Consider the following 19139-nt stretch of genomic DNA (forward strand, 5'->3'; position numbering starts at 1 on the left):
TCCGAACAAATCTGTCTGTTTAAATTATATGAGAATCAAATAAAGGGAAGAAAGAATCTGTTTAATTTGATATTTTTTAAATGGCTCCTTTACATTTCTATTTTTCTAAGGGAACATTTTCCAAACAGATTCTTCAATTTCAGAGTAGATTTAAATGAAGTAAATAAAAGATATAAAGAAAAAATAAAATAAAACAATGCCATTCGGTAAAATTGTAAAAACAGAAAAATATAAAATATACTTAAAAAAAACAACACCATTATACTATTACCCTACAGGTTTTACAGGTTACATTTAAAATAAAAAAAAATGTGAAAGAATCATTCAGATCGATTTTAAGAAAGGAAAATAATAATAATATTTAAAAACGATTTTAAAAAATATATTGTAACTATTTACCGTCTCTCATTTTATATAGTGGACCTTACATTAATGTTCATCTCATTTTCAGACCATCTGTGGTACTGTTCATAATTACACATATTCTCTCAACCATTTTGCATGGACCATTGAGCAGCCATTATGTACAGTTTGTATTTTCTTAATTGTTAGAAGTAATTCAGATTATTGGCAACGATGAATTCGTGGCTTAGAAATATCTATCTTCTTTCATATAAATACACACATTTGCGCATTTTATAAACCTACATTATAATGGGAATGATTTTTGAATGTGTTTTTTAATATTTTATGTTCTTTTTTCGATTTTTTTTTTGTTTCTTCGTTTATCGTTGTATTTTATTGATGCAATTAAAAGAAGAGAAAGGAAATCAACGTAAATTCTTTTCGTTAAAAAAATGAATTCTTTCTCTTCATCATTAAGTACAAAATTAGAGAGAGAATTTCTTTTTTTCCTCTAAAAAAATCAGTCGCACGTCACATCTCAAATGGAGATTCAAATCTATGGAACTGTGTTTAATGTACATATTTTGGTAAATTATTTTGCGGTTGTTTTCCCTTCTAATTTTTATCTATTTCAATCACCCAAATTCTATCAATTATATATTAAATACGTTTACATATACATATAGAATTTTTTTTTATCGAAATGGCTGTCTGGTTTATTTTCATTTTAACTTATTGTTGTAGTTTTGTCTTCAATTGTTCGCTTAACGAATTCACATATGAATTGTAATGTGATTTCAAATCAGTTGACAGCGATTACCTTAGTTTAAGCTTCTCTATATGGTTTACAGTACGAATAGCGATGATTCATATGCTGACTGTACGATCCTGAATGCGAGAATTTTTTCAAACATTTTGTGCATTGGAACGGTTTTTCACCTGTATGCAGTCGCTTATGCTCGGTCAAATGATGTTTGTGTTTGAATGCTTTTGTACAATCCTGACATTTATACGGACGCTGACCTGTTGTTTTTCACATTTTGTAAAGTAGAAAAGAAAGGGAGAGTTTTATATTATTATAAAGTTATAATTATGAATAAATAAACCACCATAGACGAGTTTCGTCCAAGTGAAAAGTATAATAAAAATAAATTGTTTTACATGTGTTTATAACTATACTAACCAGAATGTTCGTATTTATGTCGCGCCAATGAGCTCTGCTTGTTGAATGCTTTGTCACATTCATCACAAATAAATTGACCTTCGCCTTCAGGAACTTGTTGTTTAACATAGGATCGTTTAGCCGGTGCTTGAGATTGTGTAATTGGCTGTTTTGGTGAAAGATTTCCATTGAATGTATCTTTGACATACTGAAGCTCTTCCTTCCATATACGTTGTTGTTTTTCTGATACTGGGCTCACACTGTCCGACACAAGACTATTTCGAGCCATTTCAGGTGCTATATTTAGAAAACGTTCCATTGGTACGAAACCCAATGGTGGCACATAAGGATAATGTGGTAATGATTTTCGACTTAGATTTATAACTTCTTCAGATGGCAACGGTGCCGTTCCATATCGTGGTGAATTTGATGGCGTTGAAATTGAACCTTCCTTCTTTACTGATAAATCCTGTAGAAAAAATGTAAAAAGAAAATACATTAAATTTTTATTCTTAATCAAATGTATTAGTTCGAAATGAAGATAAAATAAAATTGCACCCACCAGAGGTTGATCGTCCATATTTTCAACGGGGCTGTGATTGAATTTTGGCGATAATTGGCTATTGAGTATCGACTGTTGCAATGGAATTGGCAATGGAATCTTTGTATTATTTGATTGTGATTTGTTGTCAGCTGCAACAACAGCGGCAGCGGCTGCAGCAGCAGCGGCCGACAATTGGCCGTTTACAAACAATTGATGTTGCTTTGAGTATCCCATGTTATTGAGTTTACGTTCGCGTGAACGATTATTTTGAAACCAGACCTGAACTACACGCGAATCCAATGACAAAATTTGTGCAATTGTTCGGAATTCGTCTCGGCCTGGTTTTGGATTTTTTGCATAGTATTCTTTTAAAATGGCTTGTTGTTCTTCTGAAATGGCAGTTCTAACGCGTACTTTTCGTTCATCTTCACTGCCCGATTGTTGTTGATTTGGTAGTCCCATTCCTGCAAAGCTTGCATTCATTGTCATCGTTTCAGCGGCAGCTGCATGAGCTTGAGCTGCTGCATAGGCCTCTTCTTGTTTTCGTATCATTCCGCATAGAATGGTCTCGTGTTGTGCCAATTCAGTGCGATGATTGAATGTCTTACTGCATCGTCCGCATGTCAAATCGTTATTATCATAACCATTTTCGCTGCGACTGTCTTCTTTTTTCATCAATTCACAACGATCTTGAATTGAATTCGGTGACGATATTGGACTACTAACACTGATTGCTGGCGATGGTGACATATCTTCAATTTTCATTTTATTTTCACTTTCATCGCCATCAATGTCCATAACTAATTTTCCCGATTCATCGTTTATATCATCAGTCACCTCTTCGATCATATCTTCCGGATCCGAATGGAGGCTTGGCGTTTTAATATTATGCGAATTATTGAGAAAACCTTCCATCACATTGGATGGTGCACCAGTCAATCCCAATAAACTTTGTATACTGTGAATGTGATGACGTGGATCCATCATAAGGAATGGATTTGGCAAATTACCGAATGCTAGCAATGCATTTACATCGTAACCATGGTATTTCGGCATCATTGATAAGAATGCATTATGATTTGGACTTGTTGGCAAATTATTGTTTTCGTTCAAATTCAATCCGACACCAAGACCAACATTGTTTACATTCGGCAATTGTTGTGATAAAAATCCAGAACGCTTTTGTGTGCCAGTTTTTTCCATTTTCACCGAACGATTTCCTTTTTGTCCCGAATTAATGCATTTCTTTGATGTCATGTGACTTGAATAGGAGCCGGAATGTGAAAATCGTTTACCACAATTACGGCAACCAAATGGTTTTTCACCCGAATGTATGCGAATATGTTCTTTCAAATGATGCTTAAATTTGAACGCCTTATCACAATCGTTGCACTTGAATTTGCGTAGCAATTCCGATTCATCGTGACTAATCATGTGACGTTGTAGACGATACACATTGGCGAATGATTTTTGACACTTTTTACAGCTCTGAAATCATGAAAAAAAAAAGAAAAAACCAAATTATTTTATATATTAATTCACTACATAATAAGTACATATATGCATAATTTCTGAACGAATAAAAGAATCAAATCGGAATTCATTTTCCTGTTGTTATACATCAAACTAAGGCACGACGTTTGCCACATGGGTGCAAGGCACTGTAACCGTTTTTATTCTCTATCTCGTTCTGACGTTTGTTTTTGTAGCAAATGATTCGTGGGCTCGACTTTTTGATCAACAATTTATTCGATGACTCGCAATGTTTGTTATCGTTTTCAAAACCGAACATAAAAATAAAAGCATCATTTTTTCGTTTGAATCCTTTATTGTTAATAATAATACAATAGTCTTGGGTATTTTAAGCGTTGCATACATTCTTTCTCTTTGAAATGGCGATGATTCAAAATTCGTGTACACGTAAAAATACTTAATTCAATAAATATGTCGTTTGTTGTACGGCTTTGTTTTGGCGGAATAAATAATATATTTTTTTCTGCTCGTTTCTGCCGCACATTTACATGGCGGTGAAACGATGGTCATAGGTCACCGCCAATAGATTAGATTCATGAATCAAAATCGACGTGTGTACACGTACATTTCTGTGTAAGTAGAATAGTTTCATATTTTATACCGTCATGTGCTTTTTTCTCTCGCAATTTGGTAAATTGGAATAAGGTTGTTTTTGATAACAACCACAATAATTTTGCCAACATTTAATTCGCGGAATCTCACCGTCAAATAATCAAGCTAGTGTGTGTTTGTGCGCATTGGCCAAGGCAAGTGTGTAAAATAAAAGTATAAACTCAATTTATGTCCATCGTAAAACGTTTTGCCTCGTTTCAACAAATGCTTCATATACATATAAGCGATAAGGGCCACTACATGAATTAGTATTATCATTTTTTAAACGATTTATTCAATTGTTTCATATGAATATAAAAAAAATGATACATCCACACGGAAAAAATTCTTGAGCGAAAAAAATCAACGAATTGAGAGAATAAAAATGCTTTTAAAATGAAAAGTGACCCTTCGATTTGGAGAGGTAATTTTTTTTAAAAGTAAATCGAAAAAGAGAATATGTGAGAATAATTACATTTCCGTCCGGTGTTGGTTGTAGCAATAATAATGAAAGTGAAAAATAAGTGATGCATTTCCTTTCGATAAGCAACACACAACCACATACACTCGTAAAACGTAATTCCACTCAGTATTTGTATCGCAAAATGAACTATTTTCGTAAGCTCCAAAGATTCAAAGAAGGGAAAGTAAGAGAGATAGAAAGATTGAGAGTGACTCGAATTGAAAACGTTTTCATGCACAAATGATTGTGTTGTAGGTGTTGTATACGCCGGAATATGTTCACTCGAAATGGATCGTGTTTCCTTTCCATTAGCTATATTCGTAATAAGCCAGCCACTGATGATAAACCTGCTCCACAATATTAATTGAATATGAATGCGTGCGCTTATATATTCGACATGCGGTGTATTTTTCATATCTGACTACGCTGTACAGTACTCTTTATTTAGCTACAAATACATTTTTAATAGTTTCATGTTCATATGTATACTCAAAACATGAAGATTTTAATTCTTATTCTGTTAAATGTTTCGGAAATTCCGTTCTTTACTTTCAATAATGGCGCGTGCCTATCCAAACATTTAACCGTAAACGATAATACAATACAACTGTTACTGTAGCCGTTGTTGTTTTTATTGCTGCTTAACAGACAGGTGCATATGCCATTTTTAAAAACGAATTCAATCATTTTAAAAATACAAGCGCACACACACCGAGAGAGAGAGAACGGGCAAAAGACGGGCGCATGTGCAATAAGCAATACGCCGGAAAAACTTCTTAAAAATCTTAATTCATATTGGTTTCCATTGGATTGATTATTGTTATGAATATTTCGTTTGTTTTATGCCTGAGCAGCCGCTCTTTGAAAATCCAATATCGACATCGAAGATAATCGGTGTACTCACATACATGTGCATCTGAAATACAGTACAACCATTGAATCGTCAAGTGAAATTATTAATAGCATTCAAAAATATCAACAAATACAATTGATGTTTGTGCCGCGTGCATTTTAAGATAAATAAAAACAAATAGTTCAGCTGCGCAATTTTCAATGGGTGCATTGCTGGTTGGATATGAAGAAATTTAAGTTCGTGCTGACTCTCATCCCAAAAGATAAATTTTACATTTTGGAATTTTTTATCGTGTTTAGTTGAAATTGTTTTTGAACGAAAAACAAAATCATGTCACATTTAGCCTTTTCATTCTCTACTCCATTCCAGTTTCAAATGAGAAAGGAAAAAATTAAACACGCCAAACCATACACGTATCTCAAATGCGACACTAATATTTATGTATGATATATATGAAAGGTGGGCGTCAATTATCTAAGAGAGAGAATATAGAATTGAACAATGCAAATAACAACGAAATATATAACATGCACACAAAATGATCGAGCAGTATATTTGCTGAATGAATGTCTACTGATATTTTCAGATGCTGATTCTCAGCCGCTGAGCGCGTTAAATAAAACGCAGCACAGATTTGAAGAAAGTTCGCACAAAAGAGAATGCAAAAATATATGCGATGAACTTTTGTACTGATGTTGTGTTGTTACACGATCAGCGGCTGAGAATCAGCGTCCAAAATTATCAGTGGATATTCATTCAGCAAATATACTGCTCTCGCTGCTCAGCATTGCTCACACTGAAAATAGTTGACAATGATATTTCTAGAATGGTATCAGGTTTTGTAGATATCTGCCGCACAGTCATGCGAATCATTTCGGGCGTTTGTATCGCGTCTTTGAATGAGTTTCAATGCAATACAAATACAAGTGTAAGCGGTTCCACAGTAAAGACATGCTTTTCGCATGATTCGCACGGCTGTGCGTCAAAGATATCTTAAACATATACAAATTCTAATATCGCATTAAACATTTAATATTACACATTTCATTGCCTGCTATTTTCAGTGCTTGAAAATGAATAAATAACACGTGTAAATGAGAAAAATCAAGTCAAAAAATCTCGTCATTATTAACGAGGTTATATCAGAAGTGAAATTATAGATCATCAGTGTCTCAATAATAATGCAGCAAAAAAAAAACACTTCAGGTTTTTACTGAGGTGTCAAAAATCTCCGTGGCATGCAAATGGAATGAAACTGAAATAGATATTTGGTATGGCAACGATTGTTCTATCGTTCCGATTATCGAGCTTAGTAAACAAATAAATATCACCAATTTATATTTTCATAAAGGTGGAAGAAAAAACTTCGAAAATTCTATAATATACAATGAACATCAAATGAATTTTCTTTTATTATTGTTTATGTCATAAAAGTTGTATCTCTAACGCATTTGGATGTTCGGGCGACGGTGGCGTCGTTGTCAGTCATTTTTTATTGTTTTTTTTTCCTTTCACATTTCTTTCGCATTTCCACTGCTCTCTTTTCAACAGACAAACAGGAAATTAATATTTTAAAAAAATATTTTAAACTCAAGAGCCATCGTTTTCAGCGTGCCTATCAAAATTTATAATGTTTCATAAAATAAATAACGTTTTTATATTCGTTGAAATGGTTTTCGGTTGAAGGTGCAAAAATGATTTTTTCTATTTTGATTGTTACTTGAGTAGTTGAAAGATTTACCACGCATATTGATAGATTTACCGCTTTGAAATAAAAAAAAAAGAACTTGCAATCAACAAACCAATACATTTCCGTAAACATTATCATCAAAGAAACACATAACATAAATAAATGTCGGAACGGCCAATTTAAAGTGAATTACGTTTCATTTTATTTTAATTTCGATTCATAATTATCAAATTTTTGTTGTTCTACCGTAAAAGCATTATGTCAATTCAAAAATCATGTATCAAATTGTTGAAATGTCTATGGTCAAATATACAGATCAAGATTTTCAACTTGTTGATATTTTTATTTTTTTGAATCATCAGATGATGATTTGTTGTGATATATGACGAATCATTTGAAAAATAAAAAACAGCAAGAACGTGCAGTTAAATTATGTGCAAATAAAAAAATTGCTATGATTTCGTAATTATGTTTGGCGTTCATTTTCTTACAGGTTGACTCTTCAAACCAACAAATAGAGTTTAAAATGGAACAACAACGGCGGCACGACTGAATAATTGAGCTTCTTGATAAAATTACAAAATGGACTAATGCATACGTTGTTCACACATTTCATAAAATTACGCATGTTTAAGTTACATTTTAGGAAGATTAATCACTGTGCCACACTAATAAAACGATAATTAAAGCGAAGAAAGCATTTATCGACGAGAATTATTTGACATGCCATAAGACATTTGCCTATCGCTCAATTGACACCAAAGTGTGCACACTCTTCTAAGTAAACGATGCCCCAAAATATGTCATACACCGTAAATGAAAATGAGTTATGAACGACAGGAAAGCAAGTCCGAATGAGAAAAATTAACGACCATTAATTAAAAACAACAAAAAAAAAAATCAGGTGGAAAAGTATGTTTGTTTCGAAAGTAAAAAAAAAACTCATTTGAAAAATGGATAATTGTATTTTGACAGAGAGTGTTTGAGTCAAAAGTTAGACTTTTTATACATTTTTTTTTGTTTTATGGCACAAATTCAAGCAAAACATGTTGAAAATTTAATTTCTTTTTGACGATTTTGATTTGAAATGAAACGGTGTGAATTCTTTTTGTAATTCATCAATAACTTTCCCTTTCGATCGGCCTCTCAACTACACAAATTGCCGATGAACACGCTAGTTCAATATAGAAAGAAAAACATTTATAATTCATTCATTCATGGTAAAGACAATGACCGCTCTCTTATGCATGTAGACATACACACACATAAGCGCGTCCTTTGTTGCGTTGACTGTTCAAATAAAACGCCTTTGATTTCTGATTCGTTACTTTGAATTTTGTGTTAATTAACGACTTGTTGATTTGAATTTTTACGCATGTTCAACTGATTTCTGAGCAAAGAATTTTATGCCTTTGTCACTGTCGTTCCCTTCCATAATGTGTTGCTTGTTTTTTTTTTTATTCCTATGATGGCATTCCATTTGATTTTTCTCCTTACCGCAACAATATAATATGTATATAACATTTTGTGATAAGATAGTTAGTGACTTAAATATTTTATTTTCATATAATAAAGAAAGTTTCGCTTGTGAGTGAGTAGCACGACCGGTTTATTTGTCATAAATGTTTCCTGAGATGTGATATCGTCCATACGCAATTCAACTACGGGATTTCTTATTTCGTTCATTCCATGCGATAACACAAATTGAAAACGTAAACGATCACCATTACATAGAGCAAACCATGTAGTTTGATTAAAATGTAGCCGTACAGACTAGTCTTTCATTTAAATTGTTATGAGCATATTTCATTTCTCGACAAAGCTGGCAAAAAGAAATTTTTATTACGCACTCTTCATGAACTCGTATGATCTTCTGTACTGAGACAAAAAAACAAATGTACTTTTAATTTGATGCATTGAACACTATGGCCATCGCCAGTACAAAATTACGATTCTCCTGAATCGAAAGAACGAGATATGAAAAGAAAAAAGGAGAGAAATCGAACGAAAGGAAAAGGAAAACTAATTGAGATTCGAAATGCACAATTGAAGAATGACTACACATGTAAACTACATTCGTTTAAATTTCGAATTAAAAATTTCTTGACGGCGAGGGGTCTTTATGAAAGGTTATCACCAAGTAACGCACACACACCGAAAAAAAAATATTTTTTTCCACTTCTTTCGTTCTGTTTTTATTTCGTATGCGTTACCCTCCTACTGTTGGAGCTTCATTTGTATGAATTGCAAACAAAAAAAAGACTGAATAATATTCAAAGGCTGTAAATAACATATGTAGTTTTAAGATTTTTTTTCTGACGATGTCGACCGTTCTGATCTCACCCATTTCGTGTGTACTGCTTTTTCCCTGCAGTGTATGGTATCGTTAATTTATAAATAATAAGTATTATCGGTCACCATTTCGTTCGTATTCCGTTGAATATACATATATGATAAATATGTGGTTGAACATACCGAAAGAAAAACAAAAAAAAATACATATAAGATGAGATCGTGTGTTTTGGCTCATAATTAGTGTTCTATCAAGAGATTTCTGATTTCTAGTATCCAAATTCTTGGTACTTTGTGATGCCTTTCCGTCCGTTGTTTTCTTATATTTATTTCTTTGTTTTATTTCTCTCTCTGTCGCTCTCTCTCTCTCTCTCTCTGTGTGTGTGTGTGTGTGTTTGTGTGTTTGACTTGATTTCAAACGATACAATAGCAAAAACAACGCTATAAAGTGATTTTCATGTATTTTTGCTAAGTTGGTACGTTTTCATCTAAATGAAAATTAATTCACAAGGCATATATCGACACAATCAAATAGACTCTATTCATTCTAGATACCCGTTGAGAGATCAAATGATGTATAAAATACACAAGTAAAAAGCAATTCCTAAATATACTCGAACGCAATTATTGATTGTGGTCAGGAAAACGAGCTGCATTTGCGGTAATTGTTTCGACATCTCTTTTTTACCACAGAATGTGCTCTTTTCCGTCATCTACATTTTATTGCTCTATGTCACTAAATCGTTGCCATCTTCTTTCAATCGTGATGCTTGGTGCATATTTCAATTTCAAGTCACTATAATGCTTGTTACATTACGAACCTAGCTGAGTGCCGGTTTTTGTGTTTAAAGGTTTTTTAATTGAAAAGACAATTGGAGCGCATTTATTCGAACATTTCCTTCATAAAAATGCCATAAAATCAATCATAAATGTATTGTACGTACTGTAGACATTTAGATTGGTTGTTGTAATGTTAATACTTTTACAATTAAAACAAACACACATCATCGTATCAATATTTATTAAAAGAGAATGAATGTATTGAAATTTGTCATCAATGGATGAAAAAAAAAAGTTGAAAAAAAAAACGGAATCGGAAAATTTGCTCATTCAAAGTGAGAATGATATTCCAAGAAGATGACATTTTTTTTTTATTATAGTGCATTTCTGCTAATATCAAAAATTCATATTCGAGAAGATTGGAGCGACGAAATGTGTTAAAGGACATTCTTTGAACCTATACTATATTAAAGTGAGACATCCAAAAAGAATGTAAATTATATCGTGAAATTCGCATCGTCGCCAGCCAGCTACTGAATTCTTTAATAATTTAAGTTTAAAATGATGACCGTTTTACTGATTTTTAATTCCATACGGCCAGTATAGCGAAGTGTAGCCAAAGAAATTTTGCCAACAGACAAAAGATAAGATATGTTCGCATTTTTTGAAGAAAAACAGGAATGAAAAAAAAAAAACTATAAATTATGGTAGCAAAAGATTAAACGATTTGTATTTCGATGTATGTCTATAATGTTATTTTAGACACACGTTCCAAATCTATTGCTATGCCAGAGTCGGACACACCTCGAATATCGTTGTGTATTTATATAAACACACAGACATACATTTTGTTTGTTATTTGAATTGACGTCGATTCGAAAATGCGTTCAGGTTTTTGTTCATGCTAAATTTCAATCGAACAATAAAAATAAATAAAAAGAAATGATGATGTTCGACATACGGTTAAAATTTTCGGTTTAAAGTCTTTTTTTCCTCTACAACGTGAATAAATCAGATCAAGAATACTAATCTATGAATCGGCAAATAAACTAGTCGGTGTTTCATTGAACTAATTTCCTTATTTTCTTCGTTAAATTTGCCAGACACACCACAAAAACTGAAATGGTTTTGAGTTGTTTTTTTTATTCGGATAAAACAGACGGTTTACAATCTCTATTTAATCCGTTCAAAATTTTAAACGAAATGTCAAAAATGAATGCGATGCGATTTGGGATTAATTTTGTAAACAATTTAATTAAATTGTAAAAAAAAACATAATCGGTCATTTGAAACACTAGAAATACCGATAATTTTCATATTTAAATACAAAATTGTATATTCATGTAGGCGTATACAATATGCATCTGTTGTTTCATTTATATGAAAACGCATAATTGAAATGCCATGCATCATATTTTATTTCTCTATCACAATAATAACAACAATAACAAAAACTTCTGACATGGGAAACACTTTCGTTTTCGACATCGCGATTGCGATTTGCATCGACAACGAACTTGACTTTGATTATACATAATAAATTCACTTTTCTTTTCAGCATTTGGCTATAAATCGCAAAAATTGTGCATTATGAAAGCGTCTATTGACGACAGTGACGAATATGAATCATTTTCCTGCATAGATAATTGCGTCCAAATTGAATCATTTCATAGCTTGACTCAGTTTTGGTGTAAGAAAACATCCAGATCAGCAATTTAATCTACATACTATGCGCGACCGCAATTACATTTAACAAAAGAAAATAGTTTTTTTTTTGGTTCAATAAGTTTGCTTGTAGATATTTTGTGTTGTGGTTCATTTGATTGTGTTCACTTGGTATTTCATTCGCTTAATTATTGAAATTCAGGCTGAGTCATCGATTTGCTCTTATTTGGTTACCATTTAAATTCATGTAGTTTTTTTTAACTCTGGAAACGATTCAATTTCATATTTTTCGGTGCTTGACAAAAGAAAATACGAGAAATTATCGGAGTGACTCAGAAACCAAAAAACATTATTCGAAAAAAACATTGCCGTTAATAGCGCCGTTTTTTAGTTTCAACAACAAAGAAAAAATTCATGCTACAATATTATTTGAGAGAAAATAAGAACGTTCTTTTATCACAGCAACGATTCATTTAGGATTTTTGTATGCTTTTATGTATTCATAAATATAAATAAATATGTTTGTTATGTATCAACTCTTCCTTCGCCGTCGTGGCACCTTATTTTACACAATATTTTTTTGTTCGATACGTTTCAATATGATGACGTGGAAGTAATTAAAAATGGTGGTGTTAAATAAAAGGTATCATCTTGGGTTCTATTGATAATTCAATGAATCAAAATAAACGAATTGGGCTGGGCCTATTGTTGCAATGTTTGTGCTTGTTTATCAAGAATATGACGAAAAATAAACTTGTGTTTTAGTTTGAATTCTAGATAATGCTGCTTGTGATAACGGCAATTTCGCTCCTTTACATGAATGTTTCTTAACAACAACGAAAAAACAAGAAGAAAGAAACAATAACGACGCAACATTCATGTGACACAATAATATCAATAATAAAATGACTCGTTTGTTCCAATGATGATGTTCATATGAGAGTTAGTCTGATCCAAAGCAACGACAATAAACTTGAATCTGAAAGTGGTTGAAACACCAAATATATTTTAGCATCTTGAACTTTGTATTTGGTCACCCTACCGTGTCTAATGTTTAGAATACGGTTTTACATATTTTTTTGTTGTTGCTGTGCTCTCAAGAAAGTGAAACTTTTTCTCTCAGCTCTTGTTCGATTCTTTCCTTATCGGTAATAATTTTTTTTTTACTCGATAGATATATCTGTGGTAAGTTTGAAAACTCGGTCGTTCCCATGGATTTTGAGTTTGGCACAAAAGTGCAAAGAAACATTCAAAGATATCGTTTGTTATGCTTTGGTGGTGGGTGATATCTTCATTAGACTCATCGTTGTTGGCATTGATATTGTTGTTGTTGTTGTCGTCAGCATTCATCTTCTGCAATAAGTTTTAGTTTGAGTGTGCAAAGCCGAAAAAAAAATGTTCATGATGAAAAACGGCTGATTGGCTTGACTGTGGTGAAGCTATTATATTTGAAAACTATATCGTTCTAGCACCATAAGGCGAACAACACAAGCCGTGCACACTTTTATACAAAACACGTACACATACAGAATGTGTTCACTTCAGGAGCGAAAACGTCATTTTTCGTCCATTTCCGATCTCTCATACACCTTTTTATGAGCGTTTGTGTGCGTGTATGTGTGCAGCATTGGGTAACAACGCATGTTTTTTTATATATCACAAAAAGTGTAATATCGTGTTGATATTTTCACTCGTTTCAATCTTTGATTACACTATTTTTGCCTCTTTTTTCTTGTTGTTGTTGTTGTTAACGGTGTTGTTATTTTAGCCGCATGTGTAATATAGCATCGGAGCATCATTTGATTAGAAAAAGTATAGCTCCAGGGTAGACCAATATACTATCGCTGTTGATATGAAAACTTTTTTGACGCTAGTCGGTTTTTTTTTTCTCTCTCCTATCGCTCTTATATTGTCGTCGATCTTGACTTCAACTTAAATACATTTTTATATGAAATAGTAGTGCACAAACAAGTATACGTTCATTCAGATGTGATTATTGAGATGTGGTTGCGTGTGCGTGTACCCCAAGAGGCATAAGAAAATACACGACAGCCAACCCAAATATTATGTTGTTCGTCGTTCAAAACGCAACTGGACGTTGAATGAACGTAAAAAAAGAGCACACATTTTATGTTTAAATGAAAATGGAGAAAAGAAAATAACAAATAAACATCATACTCGACAAGACAAAAACAACTCATACGCATACATGCATGAAATATGAAAAAAAAAAAAAACAGAAATGCGTTGCTTAGATCGAGAATGGAAAAATATATTTATTATCAACACGGTGAGATGAAGTGAGTATTTCGTTCGCGTTACTGTCCCTTTTCTCTTGCTCTCGATGCATCAACACAAGTGATTGCAAGATTATGAGTTTCTATAGCTAAAATAATACCTATTTTTTTGTCGTACACTCGTTTACTCTCACATGCTCGTTTACTCATACATGTGTATCGGTTTCGGTTATATCAAATATATTTGCTTTGATAAAAATGGTCATAATCGTTAAATTTATGGTCGATTTTTTTTCCATGAGAATGTGTACGCTTATGTTAGCCCATTTTCGGTCCGATATCTTGCAATTCATGAAGGTGTAAGTGTAACTGTACATTATCTTGTGTAATTTCCACCCTCACAAGGCCCATAACCAAATATGGCCGGCTTTTACACGTGTGACAAAACATTCTCTCCGTTTAGTCTTTTTCGACTGTTTTTTTTTCTGACCATCTTCGAAAAAATCTTTTTGCAATATAACCTTTTCCGCTTAAGCTTTGTTTTTTTGTATAACTTCCGCTCGTAATTTTCTATTGCCTTTTCATTTTAACGATATTTCCTTTTTTCATCTTGCGATGAAAACTCAACATAATTTTTTTCGAAGATATTCAAGAGAAAAAAATGGTTTTAGCACACATTTTCCAAAGGTATTGGCGTTGTTGTGCGTAAACAAGTGGAAAAAAAAATTACTTTTGCTTTCGGTATTTATCTAGAAACGGCAACACGTTTCTAAACGGCAACATTTTCGTCACATTTTGAAATGATAGTCAGACTTTATTTTGTATTATTTATACACAAAGTAAGACCCAGACTATTGAATATGCTCAATTCTTTGAAATTAGATCGGAGCGCAGTTTATTTATTTAGTTTTCTTAATTTTACGTAAATATATAATAACTGTTTATGGATGACACATTGGAACGCAGCACAAAGATTACAATTTCAAATGAATTTGAACTTTGTGAATTGTGTGAAAAGATATGCTTTAGTTGTATGTTGTTCGTTTGCATTATGCAATGTAGTTAGAGAGCAGAAAAGAAATGCAAAAGAGAGAGAGAGAGAAAGATTGCGCGCGTGAGAGAAGGAGAAAAGAACGACAGCCTTACAAAAATATCATATTTACCACTGTCAACATAAACAACGATGCCAAAGTACACAATTTTTTTTGCGCCTAATGTGTCCGAACCATTCGAATAAATGGTAGAATGCAATTTCAACAATTTTGAATGTTCAAGGCATGTGAGCAAATTGAAACCTGGAATCTCGATACAATCGCACAACATACCACAGCAACGATGGAGAAGAGAAAAAAAAAACTCCATTCTAAATAAAAATGTGAAACACGGAAGAATTCCACTGTTGATTTCTGTTATTTTCTTTGTTATGTGTGTGTAACTCGCGGCTCATTTTGTTTACATGAAGAAAAAAAAATCGAAAACAATGAATGCAACGAAATGAACCTTGAATAGGATTGGTGAAAAAAAAGTGAACGGAGCGAAGAAAAAGTGTAAAATGAAAAAAAAAAATATTTTTTCAATTTTCATAGATGTTCACGGTTGCAAGGAATGAATATGTGTACAGTGTTGGCATTTAACATCAAACGAGAGGAATAGAGCATATTGTCTATCTGAACGCTGATGAGTAGTGAGATCGCACATTCAACCAAAATGCAGAACATTTTTTTTGTCTATATTCTCTTACTCGCTCACTCATATATCGGCTGAATTTTTTTATCGTCATTCCCTTCGTATTACTTTTGACCTTTCACGTCACACACGTTATATATATATTTTTTTTGCCTTCTTTTGTACGTTGCTGTTGGTTGTTTTAATTCTTTTTGCTGTAGAAACAAAAACAGACGGACATCCCGACACTGACTGATAGAACGATTCTTTCGTATATGTTGTTGTTTTTTTTTGGTGTGCGTGAATGAGCGTTTTTTCATTGGTTATACAGTATCGTTCTCGCTCTTGTGCACTTTCCTTGGCCTAGCTTTTGTATATGTGTCCTCGTTGCTGTTATTTTTTGTTGTTGTTGTTTCTTCTCTTTTTTTCATTAAAAACTCTCCCATGTCGTTACTCCAAACAAAATGATAAATTATATGTAGTCTCCAAAGCGTACATCAGAACGTCTGTTCAAAATGTGCGTTTGTACACTAATACATATTGGTTGAAGTGTTTGTGCACACCGTGCAATTCTCGCTCATCACCACACCATTGTATATCTACATATAAACATGTTAGCTTATGATTTTATACTTTAATGTCTTCGCTTTTTTCTTCATGTGATAAATCCGTATGCTTCCAATTGACTGTGTTGTTTTCTTTGTATTCATTCATTCCTAATAGGTAATATTCTTTAGATTGAAGAAAATTTGTTGATGTGTTTTCTGTTTTTTTTTTCTCTGCTCCTCTCATATCGTTCGATTTTTGTGTGTGTGTTTTTTTTGTGTACTTGTTGTTGCCTTTGATTTTGCTTCTTTTTTTTTTGTTGGTATATATTGGAAATACGCCTGTATAGTTCGATACCTAGATCAAGGCTGACATTCTTACAGTCGTTTAATTTGTGATGTGTATTTGTTGGACCGTTAAGTGCCATGTGTATGATAAGTTTGATGTTTCGTGTGTTACAAGTATAATTTTGTACGGATGTTGGGAGATAGGACGAGAGTGAGAATGTACGCGTTGCATGTGCGCCATTTACTCTACCTACCATTTACTTTATCTATCGATAAATAACAAAATGAGACGAATAACACGTTCATTCGATTCGTACATAATGTTGTTGTTATATACATGTTTTTTTTATTTTGTTTCTTTTCGTTTATATTTCGTTCGTGTATGATCCATTTGTATGTGAAGCGAATGAAACGCAGAATCAAAATGACGATAAAGAAAATGGAATACAAAGGAGAATTCAAGTAAGATCGAAGAACAGAGAAACAAGAATATGCCGGGTTATGAAAAAACAACAACAACAAACGAATAGAAGGAGAAACTAAAAAAGAAATATTAAATCACTTGATTTATTCGTTTTTGGAGTTGATTTCGTTTATGTTATCTTATTTCACTTTGTCCTGAACATGTTGAATTTATGATTCGGTTTTGATTCGTCTTTGTTACCTGCTTACTCACAAGTGCAAGCACCATATGTCAAACTCTCTCGTAAAAATACCCAAACAAGCATTATTGACGAAGACTCATCGTACAATCCATTTTTAAACAAAATGGCCGACTGACATACACGCGCCCTCTTTCTCGCTTTCTCATCAAACAATGTCGAGATCAGTAATTAAGATCGAACAACAAGAGCAATAACCGTTTCGCTTTTAATACTGATCTGAGTTGCGGCGTTCTTTTTTTGCTGGTGCTGCTGCTGCTCTCATTCATTCGCTCTGTTCACTCATCATTTTCGTTTAATTGTTTTTTACTTCTTATCGTTTCATTTACCACCGTCATTCGTTCGCGTTTCATTCGTTCGCAGGGCAAAGCGATAAAATTTGTCCACGTAGAAATGAATACATTTTATTGTTTTCCGCTACAGCACACTTATTTACTCTCGTTGCTTTCACATCTTTCGTCTTGCAATTTTCGTGAAATCAAATGCTTAAATTTATTCTTTTCTTCTTCTTATTCTTATTCTTTTTCAATTAAGTAGTTAAATTTATAGCGGTAAAATGCAGCAAACGATATAGAAAGCGAGAAAAGAGCTAAGTTAATAAAGCGAAGAAAAATGGAATGAAGAAGAAAAAAAAAAAAAGATGTGAATATAAAGCAGTCAACAGAAATGCATGTGTGTGTGTCTTTCGCTCTGTGTGTGTGTACTAAAAACAATCAATTCAGTGTGCGCCGATTCGAATTTACACTTTTCCCAGCGATTGCGAGATATTTTTAGACAAATCTAAATTTAAAAACAACATAAATTCCAGGTTGAACTGACTCAAAATTACAATTATAAAAAAGTTATTTATGTAGAAAACAACAGACTTGCCAGCGAACACACAATATCCACTGTATACATCATTCAGGAAATGAGAGTCTTGTTGATGATGATGTGCGGTGTGTGCATTGCACAAAGCACTGATTCATCAAGTGAAAGAGCAAGAGAGAGTATATAAACAAAATTGAAATAAAAACGACTTTGCACATTATCACTGCATATCACAATGAATTGGAATACATTTCAAACATAAACGGTCCATTTAGTATCGTATCCAAATTCTAAATCAAAATGAATTTGATTGTATTAATAAATTTCATGGCATTGAAGAACATCATATGCTTGTGATTCTTGGTCCTGAAAACTGAACGCTTCATTCTATTTGTACAAGCTCACGTGATATTTTGCCATTAAAGTAGCTCAATTTGAGACTGAATCCATAACGCGCCCATACACACAGACACATCACACATATACACAACCACAATTGTTACACATATGTGAACGATTGAAAATAAAAACAAATCGACATGCTACACATACATACAAAATTGTATACATTAAGGTTTTCGACCGACAAAGAGATTGAATTTCGGTTAAATCGAATATTCGACTTTGTGACGACATTGTAATACCGTGTTATGTTTGTGTATTACTTTGAGATGAAAACTCTCTTTCTTACTTGATCTCTCTCTCACTCACTCACTCATTCTATCTGTTAGCTGAGAAAGAAAAATCGAGAGCAATACCAAGAGAAAACCATGTCTATACGGTAGAATTGAAAATGAACGTAAATGAAAAACCACTATAAGATGGCTGAGATTTAACAAACTATATGTGTATGTATCTATTTTCTAAATTGATGGCGATAAAGAAAAGTATCGGATTTCACGTGTATTTTTGTTGTATGGTTTTCTGGTTTCTCATTCAAGTTTGGACTTAATTTTTCATCATTTTTATGCCACTTCCTCTCAAATCCCAAAAAAAAATATCATACCTAAATGA

The 19139-nt window shown here is 32.8% G+C and overlaps 1 protein-coding gene across 6 annotated transcripts in view; it reads right to left on the bottom strand.

Annotated features, from left to right (window-relative positions):
• Positions 1–203: 203 nt before the first annotated feature.
• LOC116337729 (zinc finger protein 1) overlaps positions 204–19139 on the bottom strand; it is a 31740-nt gene continuing 12804 nt past the window's right edge. For 5 of the 6 annotated variants that reach the window (XM_031762549.1, XM_031762547.1, XM_031762548.1 and 2 more), the window contains 3 exons: positions 2070–3539; positions 1529–1976; positions 204–1368 (listed from right to left, as the gene is read on the bottom strand). In XM_031762549.1, the coding sequence (XP_031618409.1) occupies positions 1172–1368; positions 1529–1976; positions 2070–3539 (2115 nt within the window). In that variant the 3' untranslated portion in view covers positions 204–1171. Of the gene's footprint in view, positions 1369–1528; positions 1977–2069; positions 3540–3607; positions 3667–19139 lie in introns of those variants that run through there. The other variant, XM_031762553.1, reaches the window with a different exon arrangement.

This window comes from Contarinia nasturtii, unplaced genomic scaffold (genome assembly GCF_009176525.2).
Source record: "Contarinia nasturtii isolate CC-2019 unplaced genomic scaffold, AAFC_CNas_1.1 Cnas_scaffold_285, whole genome shotgun sequence".
Lineage (NCBI taxonomy): Eukaryota > Metazoa > Arthropoda > Insecta > Diptera > Cecidomyiidae > Contarinia > Contarinia nasturtii.